At 39.5% G+C, this 19,554-nt stretch overlaps 1 protein-coding gene and 1 long non-coding RNA gene across 2 annotated transcripts; one reads left to right on the forward strand and one right to left on the reverse strand.

Annotated features, from left to right (window-relative positions):
- Positions 1–387: 387 nt before the first annotated feature.
- Positions 388–9,660, reverse strand: LOC141832799 (uncharacterized). Its single transcript, XR_012602147.1, has 3 exons — positions 9,436–9,660; positions 8,508–8,556; positions 388–644 (listed from the first exon to the last, which is right to left on the reverse strand). It is a non-coding gene; the product is annotated as an uncharacterized LOC141832799 (long non-coding RNA).
- A 3,156-nt stretch (positions 9,661–12,816) lies between these two features.
- Positions 12,817–15,619, forward strand: LOC141833571 (metal tolerance protein 7-like). The gene is made up of 6 exons (XM_074721051.1): positions 12,817–12,952; positions 14,162–14,274; positions 14,376–14,621; positions 14,747–14,827; positions 14,916–15,146; positions 15,211–15,619. Exons 1-6 carry the CDS (start codon positions 12,817–12,819, stop codon positions 15,568–15,570), a joined length of 1,167 nt encoding a protein of 388 aa, XP_074577152.1. The 3' UTR covers positions 15,571–15,619.
- The last annotated feature ends 3,935 nt before the right edge of the window (positions 15,620–19,554 follow it).

A 19,554-nucleotide genomic window follows, 5' to 3' on the forward strand; every position in this document is an offset into this window, starting at 1 on the left:
GGGTGCTTTAAGTTTAGAGGTACACTGGACACGATCCGCTTGAGAGGAGATCACATATTAAGCATTATTGATTATTCCTCTTATGAACGAGTGTAATTGATCTTTTGATTTGAGATCTTCATTTATTCTATGCGTGAAGTCATGTACTTTGATGCCGTTAAAAGTAATCTTTAATTGGATTATTATTCATACAGTTGTTGGGTGTATGACTGTCACGCCCCGGGAAGGCCGTCCGAAAAATTTCGACAACTTCTCCCCAGTAACTATGACAATTCCCTAGTACAAACATGCATACACAGCCACAGGCGGTTGAAAATAGGACTACACGTCCAACAAACACACAACATACATAACAAATGCAATTATAATAGGTCTACCCAGCCATACCATCACATCACATGCACAGATAACGAATATGCAACAACGGAAATATAAACAAAGAGGAAAACACAACTACGAAAAACATATATCCCTCGTAACAAATTCGGAATCCCCAAATACAATCCAAAATCATGAATAAGTGTCTACAACCATATCGAATACTATAAAATCCAAAAACACCAACCATACTAAGTAAAACAACCTCCCGAAGTGAGATGACAGTAGCTGACCGAATCTCCCAGCTCCAAGTACCTATCTGCTATCTGGGGAGAAATAAACAACCCCAGGGTCTGGGTAGTGAGCATTAGATGCTCAGTGGGTACAGGAAGAAGTGCATGTAAAGTACAACAGCAGGAATAATATAAGAATCAACTGAAGTGAACAGGAATAGACTGAGTAAGAAATAAACTACAACTAACAGGTATCAACATGAATCATGGTATATCAACACAACAAAATAGGAGTAAGTCCTACTGTACAACAGGTATAAATAATCAACAGGTATCATGAATCAGGGATATGTCATGGTATATCAACATGGTAATCGACATAAGTCATACTGTGCAACAGATAAAAGAATCTACATGTATCATGTATGGCATGACACACAGTGCAACAATCATAGCATATCAGTTCAACAATCGTAAGCATATGATGAAAGTAAACTAAATATCTATATCAACCTACCAACGGTGCGTGTAAATATGTAGCAACCATAGCAACCAAAATATCCGTCACTGTCTGCACTCGTCGTCCCCAGTCACTTCTCTCACGGCAGTAAAGTGGGGCGCACGACAGGACATACTGCGCAATCTCCAACAACTGACCACTAAAATAAGTGGGGAGTGGCAGTATGGCAGGAGGGCTATAGAGCCAGTCCTGGTTGCACCCAACTATAGTGCAAACCTCTTACCTATGTGGCACCTCAATACGGTGCAGGTAAGATCCACCACCAACAACAACTACAACTATTATGAATGAATGGTGATCATCCCAACATGTAATAGCTACAATCATTTAGCATGTTCAACATGAATCTCTAAAGGACATCATCGGTCAGGGTTACAACAATTAGGATTTATTCTAACAATAGGTAGGTAATCCTAAGGTCAACCAACATGTGTCAAGTATCAACGGTATAAGATATCAACCATGTCTCTAACATGTGAACAGGATAGTATAAATACTGATCATCATGAAGGTCAACAAAAAGTATCAAACATCGAGTATCAACAGATGTTAACGGAGTAAATAAACTAAGCAACAACAGTTTCAACGTGGTAGGAAACAACAGGAAGAAACATGCACTGTAGAGAACCTGTATTGATCAAGTACAGGGTACCCACCTGAGTCAGATGGTCGTCGATAACTAGAACCCCCAGAAAAATAACAAACTCCGTGTAATAAGATCAGTCAAGTCAAGGTCCTGAAATAAGATAAATACTATCTCTAATTACAACAATTAAACCAACTGAAGTATACTAAAGTCATACTTTATTTTTAAACATCCATACTTAGTTCACTTCAATTTAACCTAACTCAACACTTAGGTTAATCCTCAATTCTCACAACTCGAACTTTACAAATCCAACATAATCAAATAGAACAGTGTATTAAATTACAGATCACAACCACAATCCTTACCTCAATTCCGATCAAAATCTTTGCCCTAGCTCAGATCTGTTCCAAATCAAACTCTAGCTCACGGTTAAACTTCAATGTCTTCCCACACAACTCTGTTCCAAAAACAGAACAAGCATCAATGATACAGTAACCCATTCTCACCAGCAATCTAATGAAACAAACTCATACAAGACCTAACCGGCATCAACTTACCACTGGATCTAAGCTCACTTCTCCTTCTTCCTTCCTCTTGCAACCGAAGCTTCTTCAAGCTACGATCAAGTCAGCTTACACTAATGAACTGTAGGAACAACATCAGTCAAGATCTAAGAAGAATCGATGTAATCCACAGGAATCAGCTCATAAACCAAGCAAAACCCGAACCCTAGCTAAATCGGAACTTACCAATCCTCTTCCTTTTGCTTGCGGCAGAAACCAACCACAGTCCTCACCGCCGGCCAAGTCCAATCGAGCTTCCCGATCCAAGATCTGAAGACCCAAAACCCCAGATCTTAGCTCAAAACCTAGAAATCCAAAGATCTATAGCTTAACTCACTGGATCTCTTCCTCTTCCTCCGATTCACCGCCGCCGATTCAAGCTCCCACCGTCGAGCATCCAACCTCAATCAACCAAGCTCTTGTCGCCGGATCTTCCACCACTTCGGCTCCGGCAAAGGGCGGCGAGCTCACTCCCGTTCGACTTCGGTGGAGACGAAGGAAATGGAGGCACGTCGAACGGAACAGAGAAGAGGAAGATCGCGATGAGGAGGTCTACTGTAGCCTTCTCAACGAATCGGATCTTATATCCGGTGTTAACGGGCCGGATCTGCTCACAACCCATTAAACCCATTATCCAATTACCTATTTAATTTATACATAATTGCAATTAAACCTTAAGAGTTTAGGTATTTTACAATGATAAAGCGTAAAGAGAATAGTATTGAGTCAATATAAGATTCATCGCTTTTTTGGATTAGGGAGTTAATATCCTGGCCGCCTAATAGAGATATTAGTGACTCGAAATTCATGATCATGATGGAATGGTTTATCATTCAAGAGGAGTCTATATTATATCTTGAAAATCAAGTAAAATAATTAATTGATGATGATGTATAATGCACTAAATTAATTGGGATGTAGTCTAGATGAAGAGATTAAATTACACAGTAATCGATTCATGGTAGTTTATAGTTTATGACTAATATTTTATCACGTTGGGTGACTAAAAATTATTGCTAGACGGTCATTTTAGTCTGTGTATGGATTTACACTGCCTTCATGTATAAAACCTAAAGGGTCACACGCATAACACATAGAAATGAACAATATCTGTAATGATTATTTTAGTGGATACTAAAATTAATCAATTTATTATTTTTGAATAAGAGTTAATTAGATTATTAATTAATTCTGAAATATTGGAAGCTAGAATGGATTAAGATAAAATATGATTTTATTTGATCCAAAGAAGAGAGAATCGGGATAGCCACAATCTTCATCTTTCTTATATTAATGGAGACTCTTCATCTTTCTTGTATTAATGGAAACTCTTCATCTTTCTTATATTAATGGAAACTCTTCATCTTCCTTGTATTAATGGAGGCTCTTCATTTTTCTTACATTAATGGAGACTCTTCATCTTTCTCTTGGAGGCTATAAATAGCCATCCTTGAAAGAGAAGAAAAAATAAGAAAAATAGAGCTCTCTCTCCACTTCCCTTTCTTTTATCGAAAGAGATCTATAGTGCTTCTAAAAGGTTTTGTCGATCCAAGAGGCTAGCACCTAGCAGATCATATCTAGTTCGTAATCTAGTGCAAGTAGATACCGCTAGAGGAGTTACTCTTGTTTGTGATATCGTTCACGATCGTCAGGAAGTACGAGGTATGTTCTTCATTTCATGTTATTTTATTCAAAACTATATGTACCACGAAGATCCATGTTAATTAGAAACATATTCTACTGTGCTTCTGATCCAACATTATCGTGAAAAGGAGAATAATATTCTATAGCCGTTACAACACACCTGTTTGGGTCCTTGATTGCATGTATATAAAAAAGATGATTATATATATATATATATATATATATATATATATATATATATATATATATATATATATATATATATATATATATATATATATATATATATATATATATATATGGTAATTCAGTTATATATCCAGTTCTTACTATCCGATTAATTTTAGAGGTGATTGACCTGATCCCATAAAAATTTTCCCACTAATACCAAAATAAATCAGGAAAGCACAGATGGGTCATGACAGATGGCCTATAACGTTATAAGTTTTTCAAACTCTCCAAGTATATGCCTTGAGTGAGATTTGAACCCTTATTACCTAGAGAGCTTATCTCACCTCTTACCATCGCACCTTAGTCCTAGGGGCAACATTGTGCATATATGTTGCTAAGGGAAGTGTGCATCAAGGAGTATCATCATCAAAGTTATTTATTGATGAGGTGAGGGCTCGAAGAAGGTAAAAGAATATTATCTAAATCGGATGGTGTTTGGGGGCAATCAATAGGAGAGGCCTTAGAGATCAATGTGTTAGGATTCGTGCGAGCTAGAGGGGGTCAATAACTCTGATTGCTTCGTCTTGATTTTGTACTGATCATTTGAATGTGTAGTGAAAAATTTTAATCAAACTCAATGCCACATGCACAACATCATTGGTTTTACTTGGTTCACTATCTTCCAAGGCGACTACATCCAAGACATAGTCCTAACAACTACCATCACTAACCCTTCTCCTTCTTGGATACTTTTTGGAGACAAAAAAGCATCTTACAACCTTTTCACAGCAAATACAAGCAATATAAAAATACAAATACAAATAAAAGTGAAAATAACTTTACAAGCGAAATCTTTACTTTGGATGATTTCTTATTGCTTTGGATTCCCTCTTGATGGTGAGAAATACAACGATACTTTATCTCCAAAATTTCAAGAACCAGTCTCTTTAATCTTCCTCGAAATCCTCTTTATAGGATTGTTGTCAGATTGATTTCCACCTATTAGTTGATTGATCTTACCTATCCGTTGATTGATCCACTATAGATTTAAATGTTACTTTGACCTGTCAGTTCAACGACTCTATCTACCTTAGCATCAGTCAATTGCCCATTACCATCAGTCGACTATTGCCTAATTAGTTGAATTTCACAGTCAAGTTCTAAATATTCTATTGGCTGAATAGTGATATCACTCGATTGATATACTCTATCAGTCGATTGATTTCAATCAAACATCACACATGCAATCTAACCCAAGCCCGAGTGGGTTGTGAGCACAGTCAAACTCCGATGTTCAAGCCCAAGGTGATTGCGGGTGCAATCGAACGTCAAAACCTAACCCTAAGGCGGTTAAGGTCATGGCTAAATGTCGAAGCTCGAGTTGACTGACTATCGAAGCCCGAGCACCCCGAACACTCATCAACTCTGAGTCCTGAGCCCGAGTGGGTTCCCCCATTCCAACTCTACGAACACCTTGCTTGAGCAGCCTAAGTCCGAGTAGGTTGTTGAGCACGAAGGAGTCAAGACTAACATTTCATGTGTGCGATCAAACACCTGGTTTGTTCGCCCGAATCTCCTAACCATGAATTCAAAATTTAGCATTTGCTAGTCGATTGCTACTACCTAGAAATCTACCTAGAATTCTCATCTTGTCTAGTTTCCAGTTGATCTCAACCTACTAGGTATTCCTTTGTCCAGCATCTAGTCCATATTGATGTGTCATTTGTTGCCCAACATCTAATCCTAGCATTCCGTTACCCTTGACCTACCAGGACTTCCTTTAGCCATATCAAATATCTGATTTTTCTTGACCTGTTTGGACTTCTACACTTACCTAACAACCGATTCTCCATGACTTGTTAAAACTTTTCATACTTGCTTAACATCTAGTCCTTCTCAACTTGTTAGGGCTTTCATTTACATGTCAAGTGTCAAGTCAATCTTAATTGACTTGGACTTCGCTTCTTATGTCAAGTCAATCGTAACCAACTTAGACTTTGCTTCCTATGTCAAGTGTTTGGTCTTCCATAACACACTTTGACTTTTCTTTTTCCAACTTTCTATTGAGCTTTCTATCATCAAGTGTCCGATTAATCATAACCCACTTAGAGTTTCTGTATTTTGTCAAATATCTGGTCAACCTTGACCTACTTGACTCTTCACTCAACCAACTTAACATATTGATCGACTGTCAAGTATTCGGTTAATCTCGACTTACTTGACATCTCACTTGACCAACTAATATATTGATCAAATATTGAAATTCTAACTCGAGTCAACTCAAGTTTGATCAACCTGGTCAACCTTGATCAAGGGTTGATTGCACTAGCACAATGGAAGATGGAGGGGGGTCAAATCTAGAAAACCATCCCTTCTTATATCAACATCGTTTCTAGCTAGAGAAGCCAAAAGTTGTGTTTGTTGCAATGTTAGCTGGTATAAAAAATGTGTCATTGGTCTTAGAAGGAGAAATTAAACTAAAAAAGCTACTAAACGAGGAAGAGACTCATCAAAACTAATATGCCATAATTAAAATATATATCCAATTGGTTTGAATATTCATCTAATTAACCATACCCATGATGTAAGTTGCTATAGTTAATTAAGAAAAATATATTGTTGTGAACATACGTCTAGTTTATATTTAGAGTATAACAGTAGTAGCTAAGAATAGCATGCACAATAAAAAATTTAAAAGAAAATGTAGTTAAGTTTATGATTATAAAATTTTTCTCATGGATATTTTTGATTGAGCAATAGAGTAAGAAATTGATTTATGAGATAATGTGTAGCATCGACAAGTTTTTCCCAAAATTTACGAGGGACTAATGTATGATGAAAAAGACTTAAAGTAATTTCTATTATATGATGATGTTCTTTTCTTCGGAGCTTTTTTTTTAAAGGAGTGTGAGGATTAAAGACTTGATGAATGATATAAAGAACTTGATATTCTCCTTACAGTTAAAATGAAAAGCGAGCATTTTATATTTAATTTTTTTTTAAATAGATTATTTTAAGTGGAAAGTTTAAAAAAAAGATAATTTAGAGATAAATAAAGTGAGTATATCATACCAATTGATGAATATCTAAATAATATGAAAAGAAGGATGATCAAATTGAGAATATTAAATTGGTTTGTTTTTGTGTAACTGATAAAAGCTTTAGTAGAAGAACATTGAAGATAGCATAAAGTAAAATGGTGCATATTTTTATATCCTTTATAAGACAATGATTAGAATAAAATTCAAAGAAGACATTGTTATCAAAGGTAGAATAATGTGTAGAGAGTAAATTTTTAATGATAGAAGAGACATGAAAAATGTTGTGCATATACGAAGAGTTTAATTAGATAATTAAAAATATATGTTTCTAAAGTTAATAACTCATAAATCCAAGACATTGCCTATTGTACTATATATATATCTGAGTCGTAGTAGCGTGTTGATTTTGTAACTAAATTATATTCCAATTTGAAATGATGAATTACACCAGTATCAAAATATCATCTCATAGATGAAGATTCTAATGAGTTGAATGCAAAAGTATACAACCAAATGCATCAATCGAGGATCAATCAAGTATACAACCAAATGCAACATCTATATACGGTCCATTGCCTATATAATGCACATAATGCAAGCACATGCATGAATGCAACTGCCACACTCGTCCCAATCACATATATATGACGCTGGGGGTATTCGACATCATACTGTCATAATTCCATGCTGCAAAAGGTTGGAATCCGCCAACCTAGCGGCCCCACACGATCGGCCCCCCGACCATCTGTGGAGAGGTAAATCACGGTGAATGCGGGACTGACCAGGGCATGGTGGCCGAGGGATTTGGAAACATGGCACAGATTGATGTTATCGCAAATGCAACCATGAGCCCTCGAACCGCCCACCTCATGCTGCAAGCACCCATGCCCTGACCAGCTGACCTCGCCCGTGGGGGCCATACTGTCATAATTCCAGCCCTACAACAAAGTAGTCTGGTGACAGTAATAATAGGTAGTCATATATAACTACCTATAATGCACATAATACAAGCATATGCATGATGCAACTGTCACACTCATCCCAGTCACGTATATATGATGTTGGGAGTATCCGACATCAAACTGCCATCAATCCAACCCTACAACAAAGTAGTCTGGTGGCAAAACAATAGATCTTAATTGCTAGATAGCAATCGTCATGATGTTATGATCAAGTCAACAATAACCAAGAGCAACATGCATAGATAATAGATCACATAGATAACCAAAGGTTTATACAAGCAACTATATAGTTATTCATAAGGGCAACCGAATTAAGGACAAGCAAGGAAGAAATAAGAATATAACAAAGGTATCCAGATAACAATGAACAGAATTATGATGAAGGTATCAAATAAATAATAACAGAAAAATAACATGCATTAGGAAAGAATTGAACATGTATTGACCAAATACAGGGATTACCCACCTGCTTAACGAATCGCCACAATAAAAATTTCTCCGTACCAATCATGGTCCTGAAATTTACAAATACAACACTACTAAGTATAATATTATATTAAATTCTACAACAGGTCAAATCCTAGCCGAACCCCAGATTAATCTAACCACCAATCTAATCCAATTAACCCAAGTTAATTTAAACTCAAGTTAGTCTTATTCCAAATCAACTCATCATTTATTAATCCAACGACCAATCAAATTAACCTATGTAATTAATCCCTCTTTAATTACATCTTAATCACCTATTAGTTTATCAAATTAACTAATAATTAAATTTGTAATAAACTAATTACCTTAATTAAATCTATTAATAAACTAAATTATGAATAATCTAATTTTAATTAAATAATAACTTAGTCATTAATTATCTACCTAATTAAATTAATCTCCTTGTTAATTAGGCATAAACTTTAATTAAATCAATCTTAGGTCAATTGATTAGACCAAAATCATAATCAAATAGATCTACTACTTACCAAGAGTGAGTAGACTAGAATTTTCTTTAACTCATACCTATGCAGCTCCTCAATTGCTTATCGTGTAGATGCCCACTTAACTACTAATAAGCAGATTATGATAGTAAATTGATTGAAGGTCATCTTCAGTTTGGATAAAGGTGGATCATAAATATGCATATTGTTTTTAAAATCTCTTAGAACGGACATTACTGTAGGGTTTATGTGGTTTTGTGAGATTATTCTGTGCACATTATATAGAAAAATTTGGAAGTAAGCTATAAGATTATTCATGCCCCGATTACTTAAGAAACAATCTAATAGATTAATCCCTATCCCACCCGATCAACAGAACCCAACAATTCAAGAATTTACTCAACATTCCAAACCTAGATTCGATGACAGCAACATGACCTAACCAGATTTAAGAATACTTACCTCAATTCGGAATCCCTAGGATCCGTAGCTCCGGTTGGTGGCGTCGGTCTTCACGCGAGGAAGGCTACCGATGATCCGAGAGGTGTGGTGTGTGGGTGCGGTTCTGGTGGCAGAAGGAAACAAAGGGCAAGAAATTTGGGATGAAGAAGGTAGGGAAGGCTTCGATCGAGGATCACTCTGTTGCTCCCGCGTTCCTTTTTCCCCACGCGACGGCAGAACCTCGACAACGAGGGGATCGTGGGGTCGACGGCATCAGGTGTTGGCTCCACGCGGCGGACGACGGGCGACGATCGGCGTCCTCTCCACGCGGCCAGCTAGGGCAGACGACGACGACGGCGTCACTGAGCAGGGCGAGCGACGGCGGTTAGGGGAGGAAGGCGGCGTCTTTGGTCTTCACGCGACGGGTGGTGCTAGTTCGGGGTGGCGTCGGCGTCGGCGTCGTCGAGCAAGGTGCGGCGGCAGAGGCTTGTCGGCAGTAGAGCGGCGATCGGGCAGAAGGCGGGCTCGCGGAGTCAGCATTGGCTCGATCCAGGGCTTGCTCCGTCGGTGTTTGACTTATAAAGCCTAATATCCGTGGTTTCCAGGGCCGGACGCGGGCGTTCGACGGCGCTCGCGTCGGTTCCGGCAAACCCGGTCGTCGCACGGTGGCGGATCGTGCGGAAGAGGAGACGGGGTCGCGGGTTGTGAGGGGTAATTTCAGTTTAATGAAGAGTGAACAGTAATACTCAAATCGGGGTTTGAGTTTGAACTAAACCGGTTTAAACTTAAGGGCTACTGTAACGATTGAACCGGTTGCTTGCTGTAGCAAATCGGATTCTAACCAAACGACGTCTAATTTGACTAAAATCAATTTTGTTGGGTTCTTCTTCACAAGACGAATTTTCTCATCATATCCGTTTTGACAAAACTTCTTCCATCACAAACCAAACCAAGTTGGTTCATTCGAGTTCAAAATCAACTCGTTTGGTTCTGTTACTCTTCATAAGAAGAGTTCCAATTTTTCCGTATCTTATATTTAATAACCTAATGGGTTTCAGTTTTAATGATTTACGTGTTTAATCAAATTCTAGATCTGACCTATTAACCTAAATGGGCTTGACTAATTTGGTTTTCAACCCACTTAATCCCACCCAATTTAAACTCAGTCTTTAATTTGATTAATTTTAACCCTTAAAATTTTTGGTATCTTACAATCGAGCCATAGGGTAGCTAGTTACGAGGTTGTTAGATTTAGTCCCCTAGATGCTACTTATCAGGGCCACAACTGCCAGAACATGCCCCCTCAGTCACGATAGGGGTCTGCCCCCGTACCAGCGTGGAGATTCTTTCCTATAAGTATATATTTCCCCCTCCAGGTACAGGAACACTCTCTCGATTCTCAGCTAGTTCATGCACTTTTTTTTCTTCTTCTTATACTGACTTGAGCGTCGGAGTGACTTGTCGGGAATCCCAGCACCCTACTAATCCATTCGTTCAGCTTTCTTCTTTAGGTCCCTTCGCTAACGGGAGTGACAGCGCGTGAGATGACAGTTCCTTGACTGATGGTTTGACTGCCCACGACATCCAACCGGAACATATATTAAAAGAAATGCTAGACAATTTGTTAAAATATTACATCATTATCTATAGTTTTGACGGTGGTGCCGATCACTATAAAAAATTTACCTAGACAGTTTTGAAGTCGAAGTGACTTGCTCCAAATGGTAAGCATGGAAATATGTATTTCTTAAGGTTCGGGTTTGAGTCCTCTTAGCAACAATAAAATTCCCCTTGAGGGGTCTGTCGACTAAGGTGCTGTCTCGGCATTGAGACCTCTTATCAACACAGTGAAACAGTGCATCCAAAAAATCCCTTAGAGGATTTTCTGAATATATATGGGGTCGTTTCGACGGTGGTGTTGATCACTATAAAAAATTTACCCGGATAATTTTCGTGGAGCTGACCGTGTGAAACCACTAGGTGGTAATACTAACTTTAACTAAAAAATAAATTTACTCATTTTAATAATCAATTTATTTCATGAGCAACGACGTGAGAGATTGATACCTGGTGGCTTGTATAATCTCTGTAACGTCCTCCTCTTGAAGAAAGTCTGAATTGCTACTCTTTCATGACTTTATTGTCTCTTTTGCTTTCATCCTCTGCAATGCATGCCTAAAGCTCAAGCCGCATATAAGTCCAAACACTATATATTGCGTTAAAAAGTGAACCATATTTACAGACTAGACTTTTCCTGCAGTGACGATTGTTAATCGGGATCAACACATAACTCGTTAACAAGATTCTCTTACAGTCTCAGACATGATCACTAGCAGGTCCCTGACAAAGAACAGGAAAGAACAGTACTTCACATCAAAATGATGTATCGTGTTCCAGATCCAATTAACATTAAAATGAATGAACTAAGGGACAAAGGACGCCCGTCACCGCCATTGGACGCCCCCGTCTTCCGGGGGCAGGGCCATATATCGGACACCACGCTTAGTGACTGCCACATGATCTGCGAGTCAATCTCTCTCCATTGATTGCAGTACTGACATACATGGCAACTGCGTCCTTGCTCCTCATAAATCTATCTCGTAACTCATCGCTTCCATCGGAGGTTGAATGACTTGTGATCAGTGTCTGACAATATGAGAAGTGGAAGAACGCGTGCCTTGATGACCCTACTGCTGCTGCATGCCCTCCTCTTCTTCTTCTTCTTCTTCAGTTTTTGCTGCACCTGCTGTTGTTCAAAAATATCATGCTCAAGATCAGCACTGGAGAAGACGACGGCAACCGTTGCTGTTACAGCTGAGAGAAAGCCCGACGCGCCGCACAGTATTGCTGTATTTGATTCTGCTTCCGCCGGTGCATTTGTGGAGAACAAGCGGCGAGTGCCGAGTTCTCCAGACCCACTTCATAATTAATCAGTGCCTGTGTTTCTTTCTCTTTGAATGTTTTGTGTCGTGTAATGGACTGTTTTGAAGTTAATTTCTTCCCGGAATGCAATCCGAATCTCGAGCGTCTTAGATAGGTATCAAATAGTGAAATATCAAACAGAATTGGAGGGCACTAGGAAAGCACTCACGTTCAACAGGTGTGCTGGTACGTAGCTCCATGAATACCTGCCGACTTTCCTTAATATCCTTCATCGATCTGCATGATTGCTGGTATAAGACGTGGCAATGGCGGAAATTATATTGGATAGATTGGTCGATTTAGTAAGGCGATCGAAAACTCATTCGTACGCAGCATCTTGCTTTACGAATCGAAACCACGACCTGCACCAGCAGTTTTTTTGCTCGTTTTCGAATCAGATCCTGATCGTTCCTCTCTCTCTTTCTTTTTTTAGTCTTTCCTTTTTCGTCTTTGTGAGGTTCGATCGGTTGGCGGACGGCCATGGATGATGAGCTGTTGACTCAGGGCGAGGCGGCCACGTCGACGACGAACTGGAGGATCAACATGACTGGGTTTTCGCCGCCGCAGCTGTCCAAAAAGCCTCGTTTGATTTCTCGAATCTTTGCAAGAAGCAAGGGTTTGTTTGTGTTGATTAATCCTTTCTGTTTTTCTTGAACGTCCATGATGATGAGCTGATCTGTTGTTTTCTATACTGATTTATGGACAGTTGATGCCTAGTTTAACTTGTAGGAATCTATCAAATCTTAGAAAGATATGAAGACATAACACAATTCAGGTTTTTTAATTTGTTCCTGATTCATGGGATCGTAAGAGTTCGACTGTAGGTTTCACTTTTCTTGCTGCAGTTTCTAATTCGGTAAAAACTTTTGCTTTACTTTATTCCTGTTTTTTTTTCTTCAACTTTTCTTTGGCATCGGTTTAATCTTTCCTAATGAAAGAGAACAGCAGAAAAGGGGTAGTTCTAGCTACTAGAGATAATGAAAGGGAAAGATTTTCTAAATTGTAATATGTTTCAGTTGTTCTTGTCACAAAAAAATTGGAGTGACCTAATTTCTTGTCACTAATTTAATCTTTCATGTCCATATGAAAGACATGAAAATTGAATTTTCACTTATTTAGCCTTATCAAAATAATCAATTAATTCTAATTTATACCATCGATCAGATGTCTACTCTCTGTATTTCTCTCCCTATTTCTCTTATTGTGTTCCTTGTGATCTCTTTTCACCTTTTCTTTTTCAAATTAGGAAAGGTAGGAACTAGGCACATCGCTAGAAGTTGCTTCATTGCTTTAGAAGATTGACATAAAGCCCAACACATCGTCCCGTAAAGATATGATCTTAGCGCAAAAGAAGGCAAAATCAGCTATCATTCTTCTAGTTGATTTGCATCCGATTCAGCTGCTAGCCTTGTCGCCATGGTGAAGATCATGGAAGTAACCTTCAGAGTCACTCTCAAAGCCACTCCTCGATATAGAGCTTCTATACTTCCTACTATTCTGCAGTTGTTCCTCCAAGTAAAGAAATCAAGTATTGAGACAAGGGTGAAAGCTTCTGAAGTACAAAACAAATTTCAATGAGTTTGAAATGAATCAAATGAAGGGATTTATGAGAAACACAAAAACAAAATATTACGGGATCGAGGAACTGTATATATATAGAAACTAAATAGAAGGTTAGAAGTAACAATCAACCATGTAGTTTGATAGAACTAAGATACAGAAACTATAGTTCCTTTTTTTTGCTCAATAGAACTAAGATATGGCTTAGCATCTACTTGGAGATGTCGAAAATTGTCATCTGTTTTTTTTTCCATTTCATTTATAGGCAAACAATGCAAAATCTCAAAGTATTACGAGTGCCAAGGCAAGCTTCTGGAGGGATTTAATGAGATGGAGAACATTTCAGAATCAGGCTACCGAGCAGAAGCTCCTTCAGTGGTCTGTTAATTAATTGATGCCTTTCCACTTATCGTTATCTTAATCACTCTCTAATTTATGGTCTTCACCACATAATTATGGCATTTCCTTTATCTTAATAGGACGAGATGAAAAGACTAGCAAAGAGTGAACGTCTTGCAATCAGTATCTCAAACATAGTCAACTTGCTACTATTCGTATCGAAAGTGGTAGCATCTGTCGAAAGCAGGTCCATGGCAGTGATAGCTTCCACTCTAGACTCTCTTTTGGACCTTCTTTCTGGACTTATCCTTTGGTTTACTACATATGCCATGAAGAAACCTAATCAATACAGCTACCCTATTGGCAAGAACAGAATGCAGCCTGTGGTAAATGACCCTGACATTTCTAATGTCTACAAACTGTAGTTCATAATCTACTTCTCTGATAGTCCATAACTCATCCATGGAGTTTGTGTAATTTAACCTGCCTAAGTTTGTCCTATCTCTTGCAGGGCATTATTGTGTTTGCCTCTATTATGGGTACTCTTGGTTTTCAAGTATTAATAGAGTCTGGTCGTCAGTTAATTAGTAAGGTAAGGTACCCCTACTTCTCCATATTAATTGTCAGATATCAGATTGAATTCCTTATGCAAATTATTGAAACCTACCAATTAACTGCAGGAGCATCCAACTTTCGATACCAAGAAGGAGATATGGATGATCGGCAGCATGGCCTCAGTGGCTGTGGTCAAGTTCATCCTCCTGCTCTATTGTCGCAGCTTCCAAGATAAGATTGTGAGGGCTTATGCCCAAGACCATCTCTTTGATGTCCTCACCAATTCCATCGGTTTAGTCTCTTCTCTGCTCGCTATCAGATTCTACTGGTGGATGGATTCTGTTGGTGCTATATTGGTAAGTCAGACAAACTATCTATCAATGTTTTGTTGAAGGATTAATTCCACATTTACATGAACAGATTGCTGTGTACACGATCGGGACATGGGCTAAGACGGTGCTCGAGAATGTGGATTTGCTGGTTGGTAAATCAGCATCCCCAGAATACTTGACGAAGCTGACGTATCTCATCTGGAATCACCATCAGGAAATCCAACACATCGACACAGTGAGGGCGTACAAGTTTGGCTCCAACTACTTCGTTGAAGTTGACATTGTGTTACCTGCAAAAATGGCTCTGAGCCAGGCACACGACATTGGTGAGACGCTGCAAATGAAGTTGGAGCAGCTCCCTGAGGTGGAGAGGGCGTTCGTGCATGTCGATTTCGAGTTCACACACCGGCCTGAGCACAATACGAGCCCAAAGGTGGTCCAATGTTAGCAAATATATAACAATTAAGTCTTTATCCCATTGAATAAGATATGCTATATCGATCGATCCTTAATGTATTATCTAAGTGTGGTTCTAGCTCACAATGAATGGTCATCTAATATGTTTTTGCTACATGGATTAAGATATCAAATGATTCAGTATAGAGTTGCTTCTTAATATTTGGATGAACTAACATTGAGAAATGGACAAATAGAATCTGAAAGAATTAGTTAAAGCTATGCTCTAGTTTAACAATATAATTAAAGATAAACTCATTCTAGCATAAAAGGCATTCCTAACTCATGCTCATAGATTATGTTGATACTAACCACACATTTAGATTCACATAGTAAAAAAATGGAGATCATAAAATCAGAAATGATTCAATACTAACCTGTATCGTAATGGTAGTCACAACTATATTAAATAATTCCTCAATTTGTCATATTAGAAAAGTCACTAATTCATGTTGTTCCTATCTGAGACCACAGTCTGGTGAATCAGCAGAAGACGACTACTGAGGAGTCAAAATTGTGGACTTTAACGACAAAGAAAATGATTGACTAGGGGCAAAGAAGGCATAGGGATGTCTGTAACATTCAAGTAGAGATAGAATGGACGCTGAGGGAGCTCGGTGTGGTTACTTCGACACTCAAGTTAGCGTAGGAGCTGAAAGAAGACGAAAGTAATAGAGCTTATGGAAGAAGAAGAAGAGACCCTTGCACACACATTGTCTAGGATTTAGTTGCTAAAAGAGCATCCCCACATCAACAATAATGGGAGATCAGATCTGGCAGTCGTTATCTACTTCTCCATTCGCTTAATGTCATGTGTATGTAGGAGAGCATCTGGGGGACCAAATCTGACACTCATATGATTATTCCTCCATCCACTCACAGTGCTACATTTAGGAATATTTACGGTAATCGTCAGTAGGCCCTTGTAGGATGACCGATCAGATGAAGTTGATGAGTCTGAGTCCTCTGAAGTCGGATGACCAAGCTGATGGAGTCAAGGAGTCTGAGTCCTCTAGAATTGAGTGATCGATTTGATGGAGTTGAGGAGTCTGAATCCTCTGAAGTTAGGTGATCGAGCTGATGGAGTCGAGAAGTTTGAGTTCTCTAGAGTCGGGAGTCTGAGTTCTCTGAAGTCGAGTGACCGAGCTGATGGAGTCGAGGAGTCTGAGTCCTCTGGAATTGGGTGATCAAGCTGATGGAGTTGAGGAGTTTGAGTCCTTTGAAGTTGGGTGACCAAGCCGATAGAATCGAGGAGTTTGTGCCCTCTGGAGTCGGAATGACAACTTTGGCTTTTATCTAGACTTGAGTTTTGATTTCATCCCACCACGTATAGGTCCTTCTTTCCACCGTATCACAAGTCTCCCCTAAGTCTAATCGAAGGAGGTTCAAGTCTGACTAACTGGACTAAGATGACTATGACATGGCTGTCGACCCGGATCAAGGGATGATGTCATGCCTAATTTTAGTTGCATTATCGAATACCTCGGTAATATGCTAGATGTGTAACATTAATGTAGGCAATACACGTGATGACGTATCATTTCAAGGGTTAGTTTGTCTTATCTTCCCATAAATACAATCAGTCCGACATTGACACGTGCTCAAAGTACTATTCGAGACAACTCTTGAGACCTTGTCGATTCGTGTGCGAGATCCAACGGTTGAGAGTGATAATCCGCCCTTTTGGTTTCCTCATCCAATGGTTAATATGCTAAGCAAAGGGGTATATTAGGGCTGATGAAGACAAACAACCAACGCATTCGTCAGTACCTTCCTCTTTAAATTCCATTTGTGGCAATTTTTTGCCACTCCGCAATCACACATATTGTTCGTATGTTCCTCATTCTTTTACTCGATCCTTTTGTTTTTTATCCTCAACTTATGTTGTCTTCATCCTTATTTATCTACCCCCTCCATGGCTACTGTCAATACTTCTTATTGCTGGTATGAGTGCATGGAGTCTGACATTAATAGGGGGAATTTGGACCAAATCCAAATGCAATTCGAGATTCCAACTGACCATTGTCTAGTAATCCCAAACGCTTTCAATCGACCTCACTTTCCTCCCCTGGTTTTGTAACCTTTTTTAAAGGTCAAAATATAGGTGACCTTCGATTTCCCATTCACCTTTCTTTGTAGAGATCTCTCAATATTTTCACATTTCTCTTCAACAATTAGCCTCCAATTTCTACCATTATTTTATGGGGGTAGTTATTATCTTTTGTTTATATAGGGGTTCTCTCACACCCCATGTTTTCTACTACTTCTTCTATCTGAAGAAAATAGAGGCCGGGGTCTTTTATTTCACCGCAAGGCCTTTATGTAATTTTTTAGAAAAAATCCCTATTTTACACAAAGGATGGAAGGCTCACTATGTCTTCATCTGACCTCCAACTCCCTTCAGATGGTCGACTGAGTGAAAAATGGAGTTGCCCATACCACCAACTTTGAGTCGATTCAAATTGGAGGCTGACTATTTGGCAGCAATGGATGCTCTATTCGACCTCCAATTCAACATCAAAAACTTGCTCAATGAGGGTTGCCTTTTCTACTTCAGGCTCAACCCTGTCAATGCCAAGTTGACATCATCTTTCAGTAAGGATTTTTCTATTTACTTTATGTGGTGGCTAACTGAATATATTTTTTTTGTTATGCAACCGAGACCATATTGAGGGTCCCCATCAACAAGTGTCCGAAGATGTCTATGACCAAGTTGAAAGGGTGTGGTGCTCAACTCACTAGTCAATTGGGCGACCAATATGGGGCTCAATCAGCTGAGCCATCGAGTGATCTAGTTGCTAACGCAGGGGTGGTATCGCCTCACCCTCCGGCTATGGCCATGCCCAAGGCCTCAGAGGAGTTGAAGGAGCTGTTAAGATTAAGCAGGAAGAGACCTCGATCGCAAGGATCACCAAGCGGGGTAGGGGCTTCTCGACCGGGCTCTAGCTCTTATGTGGTTGAGCCATAGTTGATCCAACCAACTATATGTATAGTATTGATTATCTGAGCCCTCCATTACTACCTCGCGATCCAGTTCCAACGACTCCACCACCAAGTGAGCTTCCCCCTCTTGTAGACATACTGGAGTCATCAACCCCATATCAAAAAATCGAGGGGAGTGAGCCTCCAATAATGGATGTGGATCAAGGATAGGAGTCCCCAACTAGGCAAAGATTGACACTGGTCGGTGGTATAGTGCTACTGTGATAGCAGTCTCATGATGAGGCGAGGGGCCAATCCGCAATGATTTAGCAGAGGCGATGACTCTAAGCATGACCGGGGTATAGACTGCTTAGACTTGGATGCTAGGGTGGGGTATTTCTTTAAGTAATTGCCACTAATTTAACTTATTTTGTAGATGTGGACTGAGGCGCTAGAGTTAGTCGTTCGGATTTTGAACCTTGTACGATCCCGACTATCTCTAAGGACTCAGGTGGCCAAGCTAGAAGCTAGGTAGATTCCCCCTAGTCACGAACTGGAGGAAGCGAAGACTAAGGTGGAGCAACTCAAAACTAAGATCAGGGACCACATGAAATAGTTGCGTCAGAAGCAGCTAGAAGTGGATGTTGTCAGGGTAGAGGTGATGCCCCTTAAAGGCAAGCATGAGGCTCAAGTGAAGAAGTTGAAGTCTCAATCATCCTCCGAGGATAAGAAAAGGAAGGAAACTTCGGACGCGTTGGCATGAGCAAAAACTGAGCTGGAGACTCCGGAGGCTGAGCTAAAGAAGATGAGCTCTTGAAGCCCCGAAGGGTGAGTTGGCAACCAAAGAGGCAGAGCTTCATAAGTATAAGGCTGTGGAGAAGGAGAGATGGACAGCTAAGAAGACGGAGATATGTGATGCACTCGGTAGCTACATGCTCAGGATGGTGAGATACGAACTCGATGGAGCTACCAAGCAGATCCAAGAGGCCAGGCATCTTCTGACTGACCTTCTCGTGGGCTTCTCGAGCTTAGAGAAAGTCTTCAATGAGATCCC

Source organism: Curcuma longa, chromosome 8 (genome assembly GCF_044706935.1).
Source record: "Curcuma longa cultivar G26 ecotype Majalengka, Jawa Barat chromosome 8, ITB_CL_G26_1.1, whole genome shotgun sequence".
NCBI classification, from domain to species: Eukaryota; Viridiplantae; Streptophyta; class Magnoliopsida; order Zingiberales; family Zingiberaceae; genus Curcuma; species Curcuma longa.